A 23654-nucleotide genomic window follows, 5' to 3' on the forward strand; every position below is an offset into this window, starting at 1 on the left:
AGTTTCCCCCAATTAGGTTAAATACCTCAGTATCTACATGACACTGATAAACTTATTAAAAAACTGAGATTCCCTCTCCCAATATTCAAGAATGCCATGGACTTTTCTGATATAAAACATTTAAAAATGTCGTATAGTACATTGGTTGAACCACATCTTACATAGAGTCTCTTGAGGTGGGGTGGTTTGACTAATATAACTACTACAGAAAAATTGAAATTACCCAAAAGTGGTTTCTTAAAGTTATATAGACCGTTGATTTATCCTACAGAAGACAATTATTTTTTGTTATTGCTAAATTACAAACGCAAGAACAGCTTACCTCTATTTGAGCAAGATTATTCGACACGATTTCAAAGGCAAAAACTGAGTAATAAGGCGAGAGAAGACTATAGGTCAGAGATGCTTTTGTTACTTAGTAACAAAAATTATTGCTGTGATAACTGGAGAGATTCTTAACTATAGACCCTACAGTGAATATAAAAATAAAATAAAAGAATGGGTTATTCATCGGCCGAGACTTTATATCCACCAACAAGTAGATTTAAAAAATAGTTATTTTATTATTACAGCTCATTAAATTTTTAACTAAGATTCATATAGTTTGTTCTGATTTTTGCAAGTCTGTTATACACCAAACACTTAAAACCAAAAATTTTTTATGTTTTTATTTTTTGATTTATGTATGTTGTTCAGCACACAAACAAATATTGTTTTGCAAATATTCTTGAGCTTTTTCGCTGCTTATTTACTATTGATGTATCTCTACTTATTTAATGTTCTTTTGAATGTGGTACTTGTGAATAAACTAAAATTCAAGTTCATTATTCGGAAATTTATATGAAATTTTTATTTAATGGTGAACCGGTATCACCATGTACGCGGATTCAAAGACATAATTTTTTACTTCATGAAAATTGATTGTGACCAAAACAAATTTTATTTAACTGCTTTACCTATCTAAATAAAGTCGCTTTTTATTTTCGATTTGCGCTTTTGTGGAATTTTTTAAAATGCCGGATTTAAAAAGTAATTCCAAAAACATGTCAAAAATCCCAAGCTGACAAAACTATTGTGTTCAACGCCGCCTATACTGAAAACAAAAAAGGTACACTGTTGTCATATAGTAAAAAAAATCCGCGTGTGTCTTAATTTGTTGCAGTTCAAATTTCGTCCCATCTTATAGCCCTGTTCTTTGTCACAACGTTGAACCGAGCAGGCTATAGTAGGAGGAGCGTTAAGATTGAGACAATTGCAGAGATATTTGGCAGTAGCGGAACATCTATTCCTTTAAAGTTTTGTTGTATTTTTGTCGCACTTAAGGTACCCCTCTATGAGTCAAAAGTTTTCGGTTAAAATATTAACCAACAAACTGAACGCAAAGAAAAAAAATTGAATATTATATTATGCAACAAGTTTGATAAACGATATTTTAGTCAAAGAGTTTCATTTGCACGAGAGAAGCGCAGCAGACAGAGTGCTTAATTAACGACCACAAGTTTTTCAGTACATTGTTGCAAAAAAGCTGACATACATTCACAGAATGACGTGTGACGTGACCATCAGAACTGACGAGCGTCAAAATATCATTGCCAAAATCTACTGAAAACAACCGGTCGCTCTCATAACTGTGACTAAGTTACTGGAAACGTCCGAAGAGGCTACCGACCGTGGAAAACGAAGTTGACTTTTAAAATGACACTTTACGTCGCTTGTTCCGTTCATAATTAGGTATTTCAGATAGACGATTGCTTTCATCGTCATTGCAACAAATAAGTGTTTGTGAATTCATCTAAGTTTACTTAAGATTAGAATCAATGCATTAGTCTATTAAAATGGAATTCGCTCGTAACATCATTAACTAGAGGTTCACATCAACATCAACTTTTCTTCATTTGTAACATTATTTACGATTTACCCAATTATGCAAAATATTGCTCATACCTTAATACGTTTTTATAGCATACACTGAAAGTTATAATGTATGATATGGTGGCTACAAAAATGTTGAGGAGTGTCAACTCTGCGTCATTAAGCAGTTTGGGATATTAAAGAGAAGAGTGTAACGAAACATCGCTTACAGTTTTGTTGCGAGAATCAAGTTCTAAAACAATTTCAGGCGTATTTCTGAAGCTGAACGAGGTTCGCTAATATTGTTTTCATGTATTGGCAGTTTGTTATGAGAAAGTAATAGTATTGCACTTACGAAATTCCTATATTGCACTATATGAAAATAATAACATTAATGGTGGTGTGAAAAAAGAAAACGATTTTTCGACTTTAGCTCAAAAATTTTTATTATCAAATTTTCTGGATAAAATAAAAAATAAAATGATGTACAGTCTGTTTCTTTTCCCTTGATATTTTAGGGTATCGGAGAAAGAAAAAAATTAAGATATCTGTCTTGTTTTCTTTTTTAGTGTTTGGCGGAATCAAATCTGCGCTAACTAGATTGATATCAAAAACATTTACATTGCATTAACAACCATAAAAACAAACCAAAACCTATAATAACAACCCAATAATGATATCATACCTTGTGTTATAACAATTAGTCATGTGAATGTGCTCCAATTATTTTCGACTCTGTAACTGAACGAGTAACGTTATAGATCTGACTATTCTTGTTATGCAATTAATAAAGTTTATTCTAAATTCTACATTGCTCCGTGTTTTATATATTTCAGTTTTAGTAAATAACTGAAAATAAATGTCGAGGAGCGTCAGGTCGGTGGTCCATATATACCAAGCCAGTTTTCAGTCAAAATTGGGACTTAGTAAGCCGTTAAAAAAACATTATTTATTTTATCCTCTGTCATCACACATTCTTCCAAAATTTGCACGTAATCTTTTAGCATTTAGTATAATATCAACGAAAAGAAATCAAGCTGTACATGGGGATGTTGAAAACCTTTGAAGATACAAGGTACATTAAATGAAGTAAAAACTACTCTCTTCTCTACCTAAATATAATCAAACTCTGTATTATATCTTAAATAGCTACTGTTTCATAATTATAGTTTGAAAGACAACAGTTCGCAATTTTTTAAAAAACCACAATATTTTCTTTGTTCTAAGTTCTGTAGTTTGTAGCTAAGTTCTTCAAATTTTCAAGATATGGATAATATGATACGAACCCAATATACGTTTTACATACTTAAGAAGACTTGATTTATTACCAATAATTCACGGTTACAGTTCGGTTATTATTCGTAGTTAGTCACTTGAATTCAATATCAAATTTACCTGTGACACATGACATAGAAATTAATAAAACCTTTAATGGTTTCTATCCACAGCCCGAAAACCTTCAAGACCTTGATGCCACAGTTTTTCTTATAGAATTTCGAAAGTGTGTGTGAGACTGCTTAAATTAAAGAGTTTTTTTTTTACAGCTGCATAGTTCTACCACAATTCTTTCTTGTAACTTTCGATTATTAGATCTGAACTTCAGTTGGTTGCCCCAACGCATCATTTGTTCACTACTATCCCTTGGCCGTTTACGTAATTTATTTCAAATAGTTAAATGCGATGCGGCGGCTCTAGTCCGCAACATACATTTCATTAGGGTAAGGGAGTTTTGTCTCATTAACTTGCATCATAAACTGCAGTTACTTGCAAACACCAACAATGATCTTTGAATAAATTCACTAAATCTAAGAAAGTTCATTTCCGGCAATATGCTCGGCACGTCGATGTAAGGGGGTTTTATTCAGTACGAGATACTACGTCATCGGATATTCTTTTCAATGAAACCCTAATTTTCAAGAGGTAAATGAAGATACTATACACCTGCCTAGCAAATTTCAAATTTTAATTCCTTGTCATTTAAAAACCACAACATTATTTGTTGTGTTATATGGCATACACTGTAAGTCAGCCTAATAGTTATAATATTTTTAATGTTTTCTAATAATTTTGCAAAAAATATATGAATTCTATCGGACTGATAAAAATTGTGCGAAATTGACTTTTTGTTGGAGAATTGTGACTGTGGGCAGATATATTACAGAAACTCCGACTGGCGGTTGACATTAACACACTCTATATGTGAGAGGAATGAAGAACTCTTTCAAATCATCATAACTTATTTTTTTATATTATTTGATTAATTAAAATGAAATATTGAATATGAAAACCGTAACCTTTTCATACGAACACGAAAATTACTATTATATTACTATATATAGGTTAAATATTTTTTTATCGAAAGCCGTTTCCAAAATATCAACCGCCGGCATATTATTGGGAAATCCTTTGTGTTTGATAACTTTGGCCGTACAATTTCGAGATGAAACACTGAATTTTAAGGTAAATTTTCGATGTACAACACGAAATTAGCCGATGTATAACATTTTATTTTTTCAAAAAGCGCAATTTAAGATGCTAATCAACAAGTTCATCTGCAGCATATGAAATACGAATTTCATTTCATTTATGCTAATAAAAAATGTCAACCACAAATATTGTTTTATTAAATAAAATTGAAATTACGCGCGAATTTTATCACCCAGTTTTGGTGAGTTTTATTTTGTAAATATTTCACCGGAACTTCCCTAAATTGCCTGATTATCGACGGTGACTATTTAGATACCTACAGACTTGCAACAAATCTGCGCACGTCGTTGCGATATACGTGACCAACAAGTTGCGTGCTTTTCCCAAACATAAACGCAATGCTGCAAGTCTGTACGGACTTTCAGATGCTCGTGTTGGAGTCATTGAAAACTATCGAAAAACCATTTTTTCAGTTCTTCAAAAGTACTAAAAATGGAAGCGTACGACGCAGCTGTGCTGTCTTATGCTCTAGCAACGGCAACTTGCAAACCCAAACCCAATTTGCTAGGCTTGACTTCATCCAGCGCGCCGGGACTAGTTTCTTCTCCCAAAGAGGGTGACGATATAGATTCCAGGAGCTACTTGTATCAGCTACTTTACAATATGGAACAGATGATGCTAAGCAAAACGAATATACCATTGTCGCATCTTATGGAAGTATGTTCTATGAAGCAATCGCAGGTGGGACCCTTTATATGTTTACTGAGCCTGATACTTTAGAGCATTGTTACATGACGTCATACAATTCCGTAGTGACTTCTAGCCGGCGTTTTTGTGCGCTCATTGGAGCTGTTGCCCGTCTATTGGTTAATACGCATGGTCAGGGCTCATATGTTGAAACGAAAGTTTTTTCCTCGAGCGCCACCCTTTTAGGTGCTGTTTTAACACCATTAGATATGACATTTTTGAATTCGTGTTTTAACAGGCAGAGGGAAGAAGACTGTTTTCTAAAACACAAGAAAATATTCAAAAAATACGTACATTAATTATAACCACTTTTATCCCACGCACGTTGTATAAAACATTCTAACTCGCTCTGAAGGTGAATGAGTTTTTCTACATAATATTTCTGGCACAAGTGTGGTAAACGGCATTTGAGTCACGAATTTATTTGACACGAGCGGAGAAGTGTTGACTGACTTAAAGTTTACCAAACGTGTTACATATTAATTAACCGAAACTATACCTTTTCTACGACCATTAGTTTTTGGGTCATTTTTGGAAAACAACCCCGGTACATTCACTAACAACCGTCAGAATTGACAATAGTCAAAATTCAATGCGGTGGGAAATAATTCCAAGTGGCCCGGATCCGTGAGAAACAAAACCAACTTAGTAAAATGACACTTTCCGCACGCTAGATCGGTGTATAATCGGACATTTTAGAAAAGGGAGTCGAAAATAGTATATTATGCAACAAGTGCGGTACACGGCAAACGTGTTGCATACTATACTTTTTCTACAACCGAAAGAAAAAGACTGGAATTGAAAGAAAAATCAAACAAGGATAGAGCTTTTAAGAGGATAAAATTTTTAAAAATGGTATGTAAAGTTTCCATGGGAAACTTAAATTCTAAATGTCGCTTTACTTGCCGAATAGTCCACTAGATTTTAATTGTAGTTTATAGCACGTAGTATTTAAATTGTCCCAAATCTGTGTGGTAAAATCTCGGACATGCCCGAAGTGACTCGGATCCGTGGGAATTCAAACTGATGTGGTAAAGTGACACTTGCCGCACGCTAGATCGGTGTGTAATTAAGTATTTTACAGACGGGAGTAGAAAAAATTTCTACCACTTCCGGTTAAGGGATGTCATGTGAAAATGCTCTTATTGGTCCCGCTACAATTATTAATGTAACCTTTTTTGGCATTTCCGTTGTGTTTACTATTAGTTTGTTCAAAATATCCCTTTTCTGCATATTCAGTGCTTTTGTGTTTCTCAATATGTGCATTCATTTGTTTTGCAGATTTTTTAGTTTTCATATTTTATTCGCCATCTTTAAATTAAAACAGGTAATATTACGAACAGACTTGAGAACTAGTTATAACCTATCTACAAAAATCTTTACTTACACAATTGCATAGGAACTGGCAAGTAACTTAAATCCATTAAAATAAAGATTCAAAGCATTGAACAATTTAAAAATTAACAAACAGATGTTGCCATCCTTCTTAAAACTCAATTTTTTCTGTAAACTACATTGTCTATTCCAAATTCTGCATGTTATACTCGATCGTGGCGTGATCGTAAACACCCATTTTTTGTGACGTGCTTTAACAACCGGAACTGTTTAAACAAAATTTCAATTTAAACAGTACAACACAAAATTTACCGTTTATTTTTGGTCTGAGTATTTTTTGTTTCAAAAGTATCTGTGTTTTTGTGATTTTTTAAAGACTTGTTTATGTACATTTTAGGTAGAAAATCAAATTATTGCGACTTTAGAAAACTTGCTTGGAGAGTTGCGACAAATATGCAAGTCCAATCCTGGAGCGATACATCTTTTGCATTTAAATTTTGAAGGTAAGTAGTTGCTTGATTTCTACAATAAATTGTTGGTTTTTCACTCTAATACCAATTTTAGGAGAGGATAAAAAAGCAGGAGCGTTGAACACAGATTCTATTTGTAAAACCTTAGGAGATCTGTTAAGGTTATTTGGACTAAACGTAGGAGCAAATCTACTTAAAAATAATCATTCTAATGTATAGTTGTAAACAGTTATACAATTTTTTTGTAAAATCAGCGTAATTATTTTATGCACTTGTGCTAAAAAAAAATTAATTATATTATTTAAGAAGCTGATTGTTTATGTGATTTTTCAAATAAAACATGATATATTTTCAAAATGTATTAATTTCAACCCTAGTACAACATTAAAATGAACATTAAAAAGTATCATCCTACAAATCATGTATTTGGTTTATACAGCTAAGAATTGCCTTACGAAATGTCTAGGTATAGTTAGAATGCTGGAGAAAATCAAATAAGTCGCCTTTATCGCAGGACTTATGGAAATCAACTGTTTCTTATTTGTCATCCTTGTGAGTAATCCACAATAAAAACCGTTCTAACCAATGTTAAAGATGTTTGTTAGTCCAGCTCTGGTTATTAAATTCAGGGTATTATGTGACTAAATTTACATATTTTAATCCCATTTAACCGATTCTATATCTTTAATTAACGTTACCCTGTATAGGTACTAGAGGTAGAGGAACATATGAAAGAACTACGAAAACATTTTTAAGAAGGTCCGTTCAACATGCGCCAGCACGAGATTTAAAATGTCGCTTTTAACCAATAACCTTGCGGCACTTAACAACCAACATGGCCGCTGATAGGTCGCCAATAAGTTTTGATGCGGCCTTTTTACGGCAGTATTTTCTCAAAAGTGCACATATTTTAACTGGTAAGTTGTTGCTGGTAGACAAGGTGCAATTTTTTCGAGCAAAATGGCTTCATTATTTTGGTGAATTTTTTTTTAAGGTTTTGATACAATAAATTATACTTTTTAGTGTATAAGGAAAATCCATAATCTCTCTTCTGTGCAATTCTTAAAAATTTGGGGATAATTTAGGTTACATATTGAAATTTTTTTATTGGTTTGTTCTATAGTAGTTCCTAATTTTCTAAATAAAATTGATTAAATTTAGCAGTACCCACCGTTTTTTTTAAACTTCTCCATTAACATTTTTTGTTTTTATAAGCCTTAGGAGATTCTATAGGTGTTTGTTGATGATTTGTTCCACGTAGATTTTTTCTATTCGATAATTAGTATCCCTTATAGTTTTCTTGACACTTGTTAAGAGTAATTTTGTGCGATTTTGACTTTTTTTGTAGTAGAAACGTTGCAATATTTACATGAAAAAATACATTCAGAAATACATATATTGCAATGTATCTACCGGCTAAGACCGAATCTCGACAATGGGCGAATGATCCTAGTAAATTGACCAACTTTTGTGAAGAAATTAAATCATAAATGATGAAAAGAAGAGGAAAAAATTCCGTGGCATTCGAAAATGACAGGGAAAACGTGATTATGAGTAAATAAGAAATTAAGTAAACTCATTTACTTAAAAATATTTCTAATAATTGTGTTCCAAGGTAAAAATCATGACAGACGGATTTATTCACTCAATAAAAGTTCCTCGGCTTTATAAAGAAGCTGCAAAAATAATTCAGGAAGTCGCTGAGAGTGGTGGCAGTATTAAGCAATTAGTTTTTGAAAAAAAGTACTTCGTAAGTAATAATGGTTTGCACGATCTCTTAAATTGATTTTTATTTGGTTTTTCCAGAATGTAAATGCTTTGTATGCCTTGGTATTATTGCCAATTAAAAAAGCAACTGAAATTGCCTTTTTGTTGAAAAGGATAAATCTGTTAGAAAAAGAGCCCAGGTTAAATCCGTGGCTAGCAAAAGTTTTAATATCCGAATTATTGTGGGGCAAAAAGTGTCTGCCCCAAATTGAATGCAAACCTATTCAGACAATTCTGGCTTATGAACAATCCTTTAAAGCACACCTCAGCGATACTTCCATAAATAATGAGACAATTTCAGGTAACATGTTTTTTTTTTCAGTTTTTGCATTATGGACAAAAATAGTTTAGAAGAAAAAACAAGTTTTTTGAAGGATGATGTTATTAGGGAGAGTACTCCATTATTGCCACCACATACACGACAAGCAGCAAAAGCTCTGGCTTTGTTGCTGTTTTTTAGTTTTTTAATGTTTTCATTACCCTTTGGGGCGTACTTTGGAACCAACTTCATACTGAAGGATTATTTTCATGTTCATGGTTTTGCAAATACCGTTTGGTCAGTAATCGCTGCAGTGTTTACTGTAAATTTAATTATAGCAGGTTATGCATACCTTGCTTATCATGATGCAGAATATGATAATGAAGGAAATTTGATTGTGGACAAATCCGAATTGGATCAGAAGAATGACTGAATGCTGAATTTTTTTCACCATCATCCATTCCATTTATAGTAGTTTACTTTAGATTGTAAATAACTTGTAAAATAGACCATAGATTACATATAAGTGTTTCAAAGAGTTGGCATTAAATGATTTTTAAGTAATAAAATATAAGTTTCTTCAGTTAGTATTACATTATTTGCATCGGTTTGTTGGCCTATTAATCTTCACTTTGGTGATTTGCAAAAAAAAGAATTCTTTTGTTGTGCAAATTTTGCTGTGAAAGGCAACTGAAATAGGTAATTGCTAGTGCTATTAAAAAAATCAAAATAATTATTAAGTCATATAAAATTTGGTATTTTTTTTAAATACAAAAGGTGCTTAGGTAGGGTTTTAGAAAACGTTCCATCTAAAACAAAGGAGATACTTAAAACACCCAAAAAACTAAAAGCTTATATTTTTAGGTGCTTGATTAAAAAAAAAAGAAAACAATTGGACATATTTTTTTGTCAAAACATTTTTTAAAAACTTTTGCACCTTGTATCTTGCGTAAGGCATTTCGGATCTACGTTTGCCTTTTTGCTGTAGAGTTACTCAAAGAATCACTTCAAGTTTGGTCTAATACTTGTTAAATTCCGTAATATACTCTATAATTATTATTCAGTTACTCAACAAGAAAGGAGAAAAGATCATAATTGATTTCAAGTTGGCGCCTTCTAGCAACTATTGATCTACAACAATAAGAGTGATTTGTTATTTATATTATGAACTGTGAAGCGTCACAAACCAGTTATAAGTTGATGTACTCATTTCTTCTAGTTAATATACCAAAAAAGAAGCCGCGGTATGTTCGTATCAACACGTTGTTAATAACGTTTGAAGAAGCATTAGATCATTTTCAAAGGGAGGATTGGATTTTAATTAATCCTCATTGCGATTATCGTCAATTCCTGGAGCAGGTGGAAAACTTGTCGGGTAATTATTTTCTTAAAGACCTCCACGTACCGAATTTGGTAATATTTCCATCGGGCACGAAATTCTTCGGACATGTGGGTTATAGAGACGGGTGGATCATACTGCAAGACAAGGTAGATGTAATTAATTTAGTTCTGAAAAAATGTTTAAATTTATTTTTAGGCCAGTTGTTTGCCGGCGCATATTTTAAACCCTGTTCCTGGAAGTGTAGTATTGGATATGTGTGCGGCACCGGGCATGAAGACCACTCAGTTAGCGGCAATGTTAAGCAACGATGGTACAATCTATGCCGTGGAAAGAGACGCGAGGAGGTATAAAACTCTCGAGAAAATTGTAGGAACTAGTGGCGCCACTTGTGTTAGAACAATTAATAATGATATATTGGCGTGCACTAATACAGAGTTTCCTGAAGTCAAATACATTTTGGTCGACCCAAGTTGTTCAGGTTCAGGTAAGCAAACAATGAGTGGATATGTCGCATAGTATACATATTTATTACAGTCATTTCTTAAATAATTTTGTCACGGATCTCTTGAAATATGTTTTGACATAGAAATTTGGATTCCTTTAAGTATATACTGCAGGGCGTTATTGAAATAACATGATATAATTCGATGAGTGATTCTCGGCGATCCACACTTTTCTTCTTCTGTCTTGGGTGAGATCCTCTCTCTGTTTTTTCTTTCTTTTCTATAGGGGTTCTCTTGCTGCCCAAGCTTTTTTTTTTCCGAACCCGTCGCTATTAGGATAGACGAGGGCTAGGGTTTATCTCTTTTCTGAGCTTTTTTCTTTTCTCTCAAAAACCAACCCTACGTTTTGGCATAACAGCGAAGCGGCGTGAGAAAGCAACGTCGCTAAAAGCACATGGAATGGCAAATAGAAAATGTGGAAGTATATCCAATACACCTAATAAGTTTATGTGCCGGTCGGAGATGGAAGAGTTTATAAAAACAAAACTTGAAAGCTAAAATGCTCAAGATGATTGAAGGATTAAGTTAGCCGGTAAAAGCCCTATCCAAGGCTGCAGCAAGTAATGAAACTGTTATTGTACAACATAAAAGAGTGTTTAAGGAACATGATGAGAAGGCAGAGGCACTAGCACAGCACTAACATAGACTAGACACTCTGCTTCAAGAAGAATGGGAACAAAATGCTTTTCTGTCAACTAAATTAATAAATGAAAATTTATAAATGACTTTTGCCGAAAATAACCTAGAAAAGGAAAGGTCAGACGAGGTAAGTCTGAATGTATCCAACTAAAAAAAGCACAGGAGCCGGATCTAATACCATAATGCCTAATGCCTACGGCGAATGAACCAACGAATACTCGATGATTTCCATTTGAATGGAAAAAGTGCCGATTAGTCTTAATCGAGAAATCAGGTACAAACTGAGGCTACGTATAGACTGTTAGGTCTAATTGATCAGATGGGCAAGCTGCTAGAACAAGCAAAGCAGTTTGGCTTCGTTAAAGTGAGACAGATGCCATAAAAAGAGTTATGATGGAAGTACAAAAGGCTAAGAATGTTGCACCCAATAATAGAAAATTATATTTTTTCATCACGCTTGGTGTCAAAAATGTTTTTAATCCTGCCCCGTGGTTGAGTATTATTAACACGCTAAAATCCACCCGCGGTGTTTCTGCTGATATATATGCGAAACAGATTGGTTACAAACGCACGCGTTGTGTTTTCTTTACGTTTCAGAAAACAGAAAGAGCTTTTATAGATTATTTCTCTTTTTCTTTGGGTTAAATTTTTTGGGTATTATTTATAAAATTCGTGGTGTATAGAAGTGAGGTTTTTGCGGATAAGTGACTTGGAGTGACTTAAGTGCCTCGAGCGCAGATGCTTTGAGAGGAACGTCACTGTATTTAATATACAGTGCATTTTCGAAAATTCGAATCGAACGGTCACCGTTCTTAATGGTTAAGTAAGTTCGCTTTAACGATGCTGTCTCTAATGATATTGGATGGCCATCCAGGAAGATCCCAACTGATGTAAGTCGCTTTTTTTCTGATAATCTCTCATTGCTGCCGTAGGTTAATTTTGGGTCATACAAACAGGTCTGCCTTCCTAGTGGACTTGCGTTTTTTCACTACGCTCAGCTTTCGAAGCAAAATCATTACCACTTTTTATTTGTTTGAAGTTATTTAATATGTTTCTTGCTCATATTTCTGAGGTTGTTTATTTAGCGCAATTTTGTTGAATATTTAATTGTGTACGTTCCTTATCACCGGATCAAACACGTCGTTAATTGGGCAAGGATACTTACTTCCATTACCAAACTTACATCGGGTGGTTGTAAAAGTTGAAGTTGTCATTTGGAACCAGCTTTTGTGTCGTCAAACTATTAACCATCTTAGATTTTTTCTAGTTGTAAGTTAATTATGTCGGTTGATATGGGTGCAGTTTGCCAAAGTCATGTACTAGATAAATAGACTGAATGCGTTTCTGAACTTATTTTGCAGCATGAAATATGTGGCACACATATGTTCCAGCCATTTGGTAATTGGGTTCTGGTAGCGTGGTTGTCATTCTAATAGCCAGATGTTCAGTGCTGGATGTGAGTGCCAGGGTGGGGTCCAGATTCCATTATTATACTATAAGATGTCATTTTGATAACGACCTGACTAATACTTTTTATAAAACTTCTGATTTCCTCCTGCGTCGGTTTTTGTTGAGTCGAACTAGCTAACGTTTCGCCAAGCATCCTGTTGGCTTCTTCAGAGCTTGACTGAAACTGGCTCGCATTTTACTCTTTACATGCCTTTATTTTGTTTGACGTGATGGGGTTGGGTTTGGTGTTGTGGGGTGGGTAGGATGGGGGGCTCTCGACACCTTCCATCAAAAACCGAAATTAAGGAAACGCGCTACGTCGATGATACTTTTGTTATTTGGCGTCATGGTCAGGAATCCCTAGTAGATTTTCTTAGACATTTAACATACACCCTAACATACGTTTTACCATTGAAATAGAAGCTAATAACAACCTCCCATTCTTTCATTGTGTTTACTGGAAAAACTATGCACGCAGACCGATACCTTAGTGCATTGTCACATCACCATCAGGCCCAAAAATCGTCGGTTATCAACTCTGTTGTTTACAGAGGCGTAAAACCATCTCAGCCCGTGTGATTGAACCCAGAATTAAAACACCTTACCTAGGCTCTTGTCTCTAATAATTTCCACATTAAAGCTATTAAGCGTTCCATCACAAAATACACTTCACCACAACCTTCCAATAGCAATGAAACCGAAAGCAATGCAACACTTGCCACTATTGTCCTTGCTTATATTCAAAACATCACTGACCACATATCAAAAATTCTAAAGAAATAAAAACCAGATTTACCACTTGTCCAACATCTTCAATCCGTCAAAGACAAAATTCCATTTGAGATGCCAGGAATTGACAGCATTCTATGCATATGCGACAAAGAATACATTGGAGAGACCGGATGAAAAATATCAACTAGGCTTAAAGAACATGAAAGAGACTTAAGGCTAAGACAAAAAACTCATCAGCAGTTGCCGAACACAATCACGGAAAATTTATAAGCATCCTAACAATCTTAATCGCCACTCAAGTCTCTATCTGTCACCAATATCGGAATCAGTCAGCTGAGAGGGTGTTTATGCCCTTCATTTAGCTCCGCCCCCATGAAACAATATAAATGCAGGTAGAGAGTAAAATGCGTTTCAGTTTCAGTCAAGCTCTGAAGAAGCCAACGGGATGATTGGCGAAACGTTACCCAGTTGGACTCAACAAAAACAGTAGCTTGTGGAAGTTTCTTTGAAAAGGCCTTACTAATGTTACTCAATTTTTTAAAAGAAATTTGCTCAGTTCTAAATTCGTTACTAATTTAAACTAGATCCATGGTAAAAACTAATTAAAAATAATTAAAAATATCCTGTATCTTTCATTTCGTATTTTGTTTGGAAAGAGATCATTAATATTTAATTTGTTTTAGGAATGACCGATCGGTTAGAGTTTCATGAAGAACAAAGCAAAGCGCGCCTAGAAAAATTGGCAGGTTTTCAAATAAAAATTTTGAGGACTGCTCTGACAAGATACCCTAACGTAGAGAGAGTCGTATATTCTACATGTTCCACTTATCCTGAAGAAAATGAGGATGTGGTCAGACAAGTTTTAGAGACAAACTATGTTTTTAAGTTGATGGACGCGAAAAAATTGGTTGACGAAAACTGGTTAAGTTACGGTTCATCAGACTACGGAGATATTGGAAAATTTTGTTTGTATGCGAAACCAGATAAGGATTTTACAAACGGTTTCTTTGTAGCTGTTTTTGAGAGAGTAAAAGAAGGGGAACGCAATGAATTTTTTAATAGTAAACTTTTCAATTATAAGAAGCACATTGAACAGAAAAGAATCAATAGGGAAAATCGGAAAATCATTACAATCGAAAAAGAAAAGGACGACATCGAAGAAATTAATGACGTTATTAGTTTAGAGCGGCATAAATGGAAACATACTGAAGAATGTAAAGAGAGTGAAGGTTTAGCTATGCAGCAAAATGATAAGCTGGATCAAAATAATAGTGATGCCACTTACGAATTACACACGGAAAAGGAGAAATCAGGAACTCACTTGGATGAAAGTGAGGCAAACAGCGATAAGAAAAAAAAAGATAAAAAATCATATTCAATAAAAAATGCTGACTTAGCTGTTACTAGGGATGAAGAGTGTAATTTACATTTAAAGGAAGAAGCTGATGAAGATTGTATCATGTCTGATTCTAAATTGAAGTTTTCAGTAGGAAAGATAAAAAAAACGAAATTGCTAAAAAGTATAGGTTATAAGAAGCAAGCAAGCAATAATTGTGAATTAGGTCTTGATGTTTGTACCGCTTGCGATTTTAAACTAAATTGTTTAGTAGAAAAAATGGAAAAAACGAAAGTGAAGTACACAACAGATGCTAATACACAAGTTTGTAATAGAGATGAGGATTGTACCAAGTCTGATTTTAAATTAAATTGTTCGGAAGACACGATAAAGAAAAGTAAATTGCAAAGAAGTGTTGCCTGTGATAAACAAGTTAGTAACAGTAAGCTAGGTCATGAAATTTGTACCACTTCCGATTTTAATTTCAATGGTTCAGTAGAAAAGAAAAAGAAAATTCAAAAAATGATAGAAGTTAATGATTCTATAATTAATTGTTCAGTAGAAGAGATAAAGACAGGGAAAAATAAAAAAATGACGGATGTTAATCAAGTTAACAATAACGAGGTAAGCGACAAAGATTGTGTCACATTCAATTCTAAATTGAATGATTCAGTAGAAAAGCGAAAAAACAGGAAAATTCGAAAAACGATAGATGTTAATGAGATTGATAATAGCGAGGTGCATGATAAAGATTGTACCGAGTCCAACACTAAAGGGAATTGTCCAGTAAAACAGATAAAAAAAAAGAAAAATGGAAAAACGATAGATGTGAATCATGTGCATCATAGTGAGATTGGCGATGAAGATTGTGCTAAGATCAATTCTAAATTGAACGATTCAAAAATGTGGAAAGCAATAGAAGATAACAAGGAAGATAAACAAGTTAGTCACAAGAAAGACCAATTAAAATTAGCCGTAATTAAGAATGAAGCTGAAAAAAAAGAAAGTGATTTAGAATTAATATTTAAAATTAATAAAAAGAAGCATCGAAAAAACTCGCATGATAATTCGGATGCGTTTATTATCCCTGTAATTGGAGCAAAATCGATGTGCAAATTAGAAAGAAAAAAAAGGAAAAAATCCAACAGTGCGGACGTTGATATACAATTGGAGACAAGTGATGAATATTATAAAAAGAAAAATCGAAAAGAAACACTTGATAATCTTGACGTGTTTAGCTCCATTGGAGCAGAATCAACTGATGAAACAGAAAGGAAAAAAAGGAAAAAACCTAAAAAGAATCGAAGAACGTCGCTTAATAGTTTCGATGCGTTTAGCCCTATTAGATCAGAATCAATTTCTGAAGTAAAAAGAAATAAAAAGAAAAAACCCACAAGTGTGGACAACGATATACAATGGATGACAAATGATGAGGGATTAAAAATTAATTCAATGCTAAATAAAGATAACACGAAATCAAAACGTGAAGTATCTAAGCATGTAAAAGATTTTGGTCTCATCGATATTACTGGCAATTTAGTTACCGAATAAGAAGGTAATTTCCGCAAAGAATAAGAAAACAATTGAGGAAAGAACCGTGACTACTAGCGTGTTGATCAGATCCGTTTTAATTTTGTTATTACTGTACTTTTTACTGATATTACTTAATTTCCGACCAATAAAAAGACTGTAATCAGAAAAGTTTTTTCAAAATATAAAACTTTATTGCCAACCGTGTTTTCTTTGTTTTTAGTTTTGTGTGTATTTATATTAGCAGAGTGCAAGAGGCGAATTATATATTATATAAGAAAAAACATAGGATGCATTAAAAGTGAAAAATATTCAATAGCAAAAGTCGAGTAAGCGCTGCAACCGAAAATGACAAAAAATTCAGAACGCCCTCCTACAAAACGAGTTTTGAAATGACTAGCGCATGCGCATATCCAATCTCTCTTCCATTTTTTTATGTTGCTTCAAAAGCATAGGCAAGGGTCTATATATCTAGTAGCTATATTGTTTGAGCTAATAAATCAAGTATGACGATTATAAAATATGTTAAAATAAAAAAAAGAGTGGAGCCATCTGTTGTTGGCCAACTTACACTATTATCAAGTTATTTAACAAAACTTTATAGTGACACGTATTATTAGTTATATCTATAGAAAAAGACTACTAATTAATTTCCAAATTGCCAAGAACTGCCACTATTTCTATATAAGTAAATTTATAGTGTGACAAAATATACTGGGTGTTGCAATGTAATGTTTTGCTACACAGTATAATTACTAGAAATAGACAGGAACAGATCACAAAGTCACTTGTTATTCCAGAAACTTGCATTTCAAATACGTACAGCATGTAGTTCACCCTCAATTTTCAGAAAAAATTATTCTTTAAAGAGGCTCGCGTGATTTACGCGAAATATTCGAACCTAAGTACCATATTTAGAGCCGCCTGCCACGCTCATATGGAAAAAATTCGATCGTAGACGACACGACGCTCGGCGTCGCGTCGTGTTGACCTCAATTTAGTACCGCATTCGGTGTAACAGTTTTCCTCCTCAGCACGAGTCATTCGTTATATTTGCGGCATTTTACATCAGATGAATTATTAATTTTGATAAATTTTAACCACTGTTAATGAAGTAGAAATTGAAACAAATGCCTCGTTTGCGTTTCAAGTTTCGGAAATGGTCTATTTAGATAAGCTGGAAAAAGTAGCAATAACCCAACATAGGAGTGGGGACTAATTCAAAATTCCGATTACAAATTAGCACTTGGATACATTTAGCGAAAATAACTTATGGATATTTAATTATTGATTTTAATAATGCACTGAACAGTTGCGCATTTAAATGCCTCACGACGAGCCATTTAGAATGTTCTCAGCCAAATTGCAAGACACTTCCTACTTTTATTATCGGAGCAAATAGAATCTCTGATTCGCTCCTAATCGCAGCTTTAGCCATAGAATGCTGTATAGATACTAATTACAAGATCGAAATTCGTCTTGTAATTGACTTATCACTTTACATATGTTAGTTGACGTAAGTGAATACTAACTAAATCACACTCTATGATCGTAAATCTAAACGACTCGCAAGACTATATCATTTTCCATGAATTATTAATTAATTGTGGTTCCTTTATAGATTATACCAAATATGTTACTTTTCCTATTTACCTACTATAATTTTTTTATTTTTTTACTTACGTTAGGTGGTTTGAGATGACTAGGACTGATTTTTCCTACTAGTTTCTTGGCTTTTTTATAGTCGAGACAGTCCTACACCCGGGAAAAAGCAAATTCAAATCATTATTTTATGCAACAAGTTTGATAAACGCCATTTTAGTCACGAATGACTGAAAAAATTTATGAACGTGTTAACATGTTATAGTTTTTCTACGATTAGCACCAACACATTCACTGACAAACGTCGAATACCATCAGCAGCTAACATCCGCCAGTGGAACTCAACAGGGGTTAATGAAGGTGACACTGAGCACGCTTACTCAGTACATGATTGGGTATTTTCGAGTAGGAAGTAGAAAAATAATATTTCAACAATCATTATTTGATTAGCTACCAATAAAGTACCTTCATTAAAACTTTTGAAAGGCTTGTAAATGATTATATAAATTTGAGCTAAGCTAAATCTGTTAGCACTACACCAGAGAAATGAAACTAAATATGTAACTCAACTCAACTAAAATCGTTTCACTACCTCTCCCTATGGAGCAGCGTTCGTTTCCTTTCTCGAAATAAGTTCCAAATATTCCAGTTGTCTCTTGACAGGTAGAATCTATAACCACACCCCCATTCTGCTTTTTAGAGTTTCTTTGAACCATATAGTTACTAGAGGTATAGAGGCCCTGCCTATGCTGATAATACAGGTATGGTACGTCTTAATCTTCAGCGTACTGGCTTTTGCCCGCAATTATGGAAGTTACCTGTCGACGGCAATAAAACTCTGGTCCGGTAAGCATTAAAGGGAGGTGTTTATTTAGGTCGGTATAATCTTATTAAGTTACGCTACAAAAAAACAATGACATTAAATATATACAATAAACTCATATGTAGGACTATCTTTACATTATTACATTTTTATTCTAAATGTGTATTATACAGTGAGTTTGAAAATCACTTAGATTTATTCCAGTATTAATAATATCCCTTATCGACAATATTGGCGTTTAATAAGTCCCATTTTTCGAAACGCACAGGAAAAACAATTATTCAACACTGCCACAAATGATCAACACTCAAGAAATATATCAGGAAGAAAGTAATATAGCCGTCCCACTCCTGTCTTTTCAAGTAAGAATAAATTTTTTGTTAATGGCTTTACCCAATAACAATTATTAGGTCCGTCCAAAGCTAATAACGATAAAGATTCAGGCAGACTATACCTATTTATTTATTTATAAACAAGTCTTTCCGACAGTCAGACGCAGCTGTCCAATAAAAGGAAAGTACAAGATGTCACAAAAAAATATACTTTGTCAGTGGACTAGTTTAAATTATTTTCTACAAGCTAAATCTAATTAAGAACTAATTACATTGCCGTCTTAAGTTTCGTTTAAAAACTTCAAAGCTTAGAGCAAATAGGTCAAGATCTGGAAACGTGTTTTCTGCCCTGTTATAAGTACATCTGATAAATGGAGAGAGAGAAGAGTAGTTTGAATGATATAGAGATGCAGCGAACGTTTGTCTATTTTGAAAAATGTAGGAATTACAGTTAAAATATATTTTTTCCAAAACGGAAGGAGATTCAGTCAAATCGTTTCCATCTTGATAAAGAAATAATAAGTCAAATTTTTTCTACGATTTTCCAAAGAATGCATACAATAGAAACCCTCTAACCTTATAATATATATATAATAATAAATAAAATGGATTCCAGACTGGCGTAGCATATTCCAACACGTGCCTGACAAGACTGTAAAAAAGTATTAATTTTTTTTATTATTAAACCCATTAGTCGCCCGTAAAAGAATCCAAGACTCTTTAGAGCCTTTTGAAAAATGTTTTCTAGGTGCATCTGAAAAAGAAGCCCCGAGTCCATTGTAATACCTAGGTGGAGATCACATTTAATTTGCAGTTATGGTAATTTTTTTGTAAACAAATTACAGTGACATTTCTCAGGATTAACAAACTGTTCAGAGAACAATATTCTTTCCAATTTGACAAATTTCTCTGCAACAAGACCTAGTCTGCCGCCGAGTGAACCAATTTTTAAATTTTTCGATCGTCTGCGGACGAGGAGTAAGTACTATGTAAAAAGCACTGGCCAACTTCATACAGGAAAATGGCAAACAATGAGGGACCCAAATGCGGTCCCTGAGTGCCCCCGAAGTTATATTGGTACTCTTTGATTTTATCCCAGGAGGCCAAGCAAAACACCGTGTACACCGAAATTCTCCTGTTTCACGGCAAGAGTTGGGTGGTGTATTTTATCAAAAACTTTGGAGAAATCGGTGTAAACGCCAGAAGTCTGGAACCCCTGCTCCATATTGACACTCACTGGCTGAACAAACAAATTAGTTAAATTTCATCTTTTCGGGCCAATGCTCCCCTTGACAACAAAGAATAAATGCTCCAAAACAAGTGACTCAGAGAGAGACCGGTCTGTCTGAGCTACATTAGTTTTATCACCGGATTTCAAAATGGGCACGACTTGGGCGATTTTCCAAACTCCAGGATATCTACAAGTTTAGATGGATTGATTGTATAGCAAAAAGAGGAGCTCACAAAGATCGAGTCATGATTTTAAAAATATCGCATAAAGCATAAAGATTTCTTTACATTTTCTCTCGATATATGATCAACATTAAAACATTTTTGCGATGGAATTGGTTTTATTAGTAAACTGGTGTCAGATGATTCAAAGACACTACTAAAGAAGCTTGAGAAAAGTTCACAGACACCAAGATTATTCGGAGCATGTGAGGTGTAGTACTACCACTATATTATCTAACACCTTTTTTTATTAGGTCACTGCTTCACAAACCGATTTGGCCAGCTTACAACCAGGTTTTAAACTTTTTTAAGCAAATTTATAACGATCACAACACCCAAGGCTCCCTGTGGGAATCAAACTCACAATCTCCGGCTTTGAACACTGACAGAGCCGGCCCAACCCATTTGGGTTGCTCGTCACAGTGCAGTACTGAGTTTATAGCCAGAACTATACACCAACACTTGAACTTGAATTAAACCCCTTACATACTTCTTCTTTTAAGCAATTTGTTTTACTCGTTGCTAATAGCTAAGCTTAGAATTCCGTTTGGGTTCCCACCAAGCATTGGGCGCATACCCAAACCAACCCTTTTATGTGGTTCAAGCAATGATAAAAGTACCCAAGGGTTTGGCCCATTTTTGCGTCGCTGGAAAACCTGCGTTTGACACAATTTCACCGTTACCCCATATCTGGTCAGGCTAGAACAAACCGAATTTTTACGTGTACCGACCTTAATGAAATATTCATATAAATAAACTTCGACCGTCCATACCCAACCCGGCGGCCAAATTAAATTTCCTCCCGTCAAAAAGTAAAAGAATTATCGGCGGTAACCCGTCCGCCGTTGCATGGCGATTCGATATCTCGGAAATCGGCCTGCGGACAAGCATGAAAAACCTCTCGAACGTTAAATACCCTCAAGTCGCGACCGCTTTATCGTATAAGTTATGACGCGGTGGGTGCAGGTCAAGCCAAGTGTGTTTGTTCCGATTAAATCTGTTGTAGTGCCTTTCGATTTCGCGGTCGACACGAAATAGAAGGGTTAGGTCGTCGCCGAGCCGAAAAAAAAACATTATGTTAACTCCGGTAATATATCGCCAGGTAATTCGCACTCAATAATTAAAACAATTTTCGCAGTCCACATACGGATGTTTATCGCCTTTACTTTTTCGATATTGTGAATTTGCATAAATTATACAGCAAATTCTAAATGAAATTACCCAACAAGTTAATAAACACGAGTTTGGTTTTGGTTCGCAGCGGAGCTTATTAGGGGTGCGTGTCAGCTTCCTTAAACACTGTCGCGATCCCCTTCGAGCGTTTCCGGTACTTTAGTCACGGTTTGGTAGCGAACGGCTTTCGGCTTTTAAAATACTGATGGTATTTTGACGTTTGTCAGTACTAATGATCACGTCACACAAAAAAGTACAATATGCAACATGTTTATAAACTTCTTAAACGCTCGCTGAGCTGCACTTCACTCGTGCCTAAGCGCACTCGTGAGTAATTAAAATATTCATCACGTCACTCAGTGAATGTACTATCAGTTACTGATTTGTTAGATATTCGCTGTGAGTTGTGCTCAGCTCGTGCCTAAAAAAACTACTGACTAAAATGTCGTTTATTCAACTGGTTGCATAATATTCCATGATATGTTATTTACAAAGTCGTAATTTTGAAAGCTGTCGTTTGTAAATTAAATTTTCAATTTTGTTTGAAAAATAGTTTATTCAGTATTTTTATTAGCAACAATTTTTAGGTATAAGTATAAGTATATCTCCAAACTTCCCTTCACAAAAATTAATTTTAAATGAAATTACTGTTTAATCTCATTTTTAAAATTACTTTCGCTCATTTAATAAAATTTTACTTGTATCTAACCATTAATTTATGTACGAAAGTACAGGTTACGCTAATTAATTTCGGCTAGATGTTTCTAAATATGCCACTAGACCGTAGTGGGAGTTTGAAATTTTCTATCTCTATTTTATTTAGCGAAAGCTGATTAACTTAATCGCGCTTTTGTTACGTAGCAAACGGCCTCTAACTACAGCAAAATAAATATGCCAACATGAAATAAATTATGCCGAATATTCGAAATTAATTCTTTGGATAGCGTGCACCCGGTGGTAGCTATTTTAGCAATAACGTATCGAATCACTTTTTTTCAGAGCAAACAATGTCATTAACATTATTCTGCACATAACCAGCTATTATCGACAGGGAGGGTGGTAAAAAATAGCTCTTTTATATCTGCTTTGCATGTGGAAATATATTAGGCAGGCTTCTTAAGTGGGTCGTGAAAAACAACAAAATATTTTATGGTAATATAAACGACCTAAAATATGCATATGGGTTTTAATGCCAATAGTTGTTGTGTGTTTTATTTTTTATTATTTAAGTCGCTGAATTCTTAAACGTTGGTGGTAAAACGATCTTAGTCGTTTTACCGTGCGAACGTAGTTATTTGATGTTACTGCTTTATACATAATTCTCTAGGACACTAATATACAAGTAAATAGATACTTATATAATTAAACTCCTTTTTCAGAAAGTCTAATTATAAAAAAAAGCTTTATAAAGAATTAACAACATGAAAATGAATACATGTGTATCGTTGGATATTGGATATTTCTACAAAAGGAACAAGTTCATTTTTTGCGGTTTCGCTTAATGTCGATAAATTACTTGTTTTTCAACTTACACAATTAATACTTATACATTATTTTTGTGAATAAATTAATAGCTTTGACAGATTTTGACTATCTTTGTTTGTTTTTTGGTTATAACATATGGCAAAATTATATTTAGTTACATTTAGTAAACTTCCTCACTGACTAAACTGACATTACTTTGACTAGTAGCTTTGAATATCATACAAAATAGTATGCAGTGACACCTGCCAAAACAGTTAATTAATATTTTTCAGTTCCAAAGTTAAATACTGTCATCAGTTCGACAACTTTAATTAAAAATAACCTTATTGCTTTTTACTAATATAAATTTTATTGTTATTTGTTGTACTCTGTACCCTGTGCATTATTTGATTTTATTTCG

The 23654-nt window shown here is 34.0% G+C and overlaps 3 protein-coding genes across 6 annotated transcripts in view; all 3 read left to right on the forward strand.

Annotated features, from left to right (window-relative positions):
- The window catches only part of LOC132704068 (cyclin-dependent kinase 12), a 20835-nt gene extending 13672 nt beyond the window's left edge, over positions 1-7163 (forward strand). For both annotated transcript variants that reach the window (XM_060673746.1, XM_060673747.1), the window contains exons 10-12: positions 4752-5019; positions 6758-6863; positions 6925-7163. In XM_060673746.1, the coding sequence (XP_060529729.1) occupies positions 4752-5019; positions 6758-6863; positions 6925-7049 (499 nt within the window). In that variant the 3' untranslated portion in view covers positions 7050-7163. The remainder of the gene's footprint in view (positions 1-4751; positions 5020-6757; positions 6864-6924) is intronic.
- A 1184-nt stretch (positions 7164-8347) lies between these two features.
- LOC132704067 (probable E3 ubiquitin-protein ligase bre1) lies at positions 8348-16745 on the forward strand. 3 transcript variants are annotated; one of them, XM_060673741.1, is made up of 6 exons: positions 8349-8384; positions 8446-8580; positions 8637-8898; positions 10076-10344; positions 10394-10682; positions 14205-16743. In XM_060673741.1, the coding sequence occupies exons 2-6, from the start codon at positions 8455-8457 to the stop codon at positions 16406-16408; spliced, it is 3150 nt and encodes a 1049-aa protein (XP_060529724.1). In that variant the 5' UTR covers positions 8349-8384; positions 8446-8454; the 3' UTR covers positions 16409-16743. The 3 variants fall into 3 exon arrangements, with proteins under 3 accessions (XP_060529723.1, XP_060529724.1, XP_060529726.1); XM_060673740.1 differs by having other exon boundaries at positions 8348-8580; XM_060673743.1 differs by lacking the exons at positions 8349-8384; positions 8446-8580; positions 8637-8898 and having other exon boundaries at positions 10157-10344; positions 10399-10682; positions 14205-16745.
- Positions 16746-21632: 4887 nt separating this feature from the next.
- LOC132703812 (echinoderm microtubule-associated protein-like CG42247) overlaps positions 21633-23654 on the forward strand; it is a 58118-nt gene continuing 56096 nt past the window's right edge. The window contains exon 1 of the mRNA XM_060673298.1: positions 21633-21698. Coding sequence (XP_060529281.1) covers positions 21672-21698 — 27 coding nt within the window. The 5' untranslated portion in view covers positions 21633-21671. The remainder of the gene's footprint in view (positions 21699-23654) is intronic.

This window comes from Cylas formicarius, unplaced genomic scaffold (assembly GCF_029955315.1).
Source record: "Cylas formicarius isolate icCylForm1 unplaced genomic scaffold, icCylForm1.1 PGA_scaffold_6__28_contigs__length_40554024, whole genome shotgun sequence".
Taxonomy (NCBI): domain Eukaryota; kingdom Metazoa; phylum Arthropoda; class Insecta; order Coleoptera; family Brentidae; genus Cylas; species Cylas formicarius.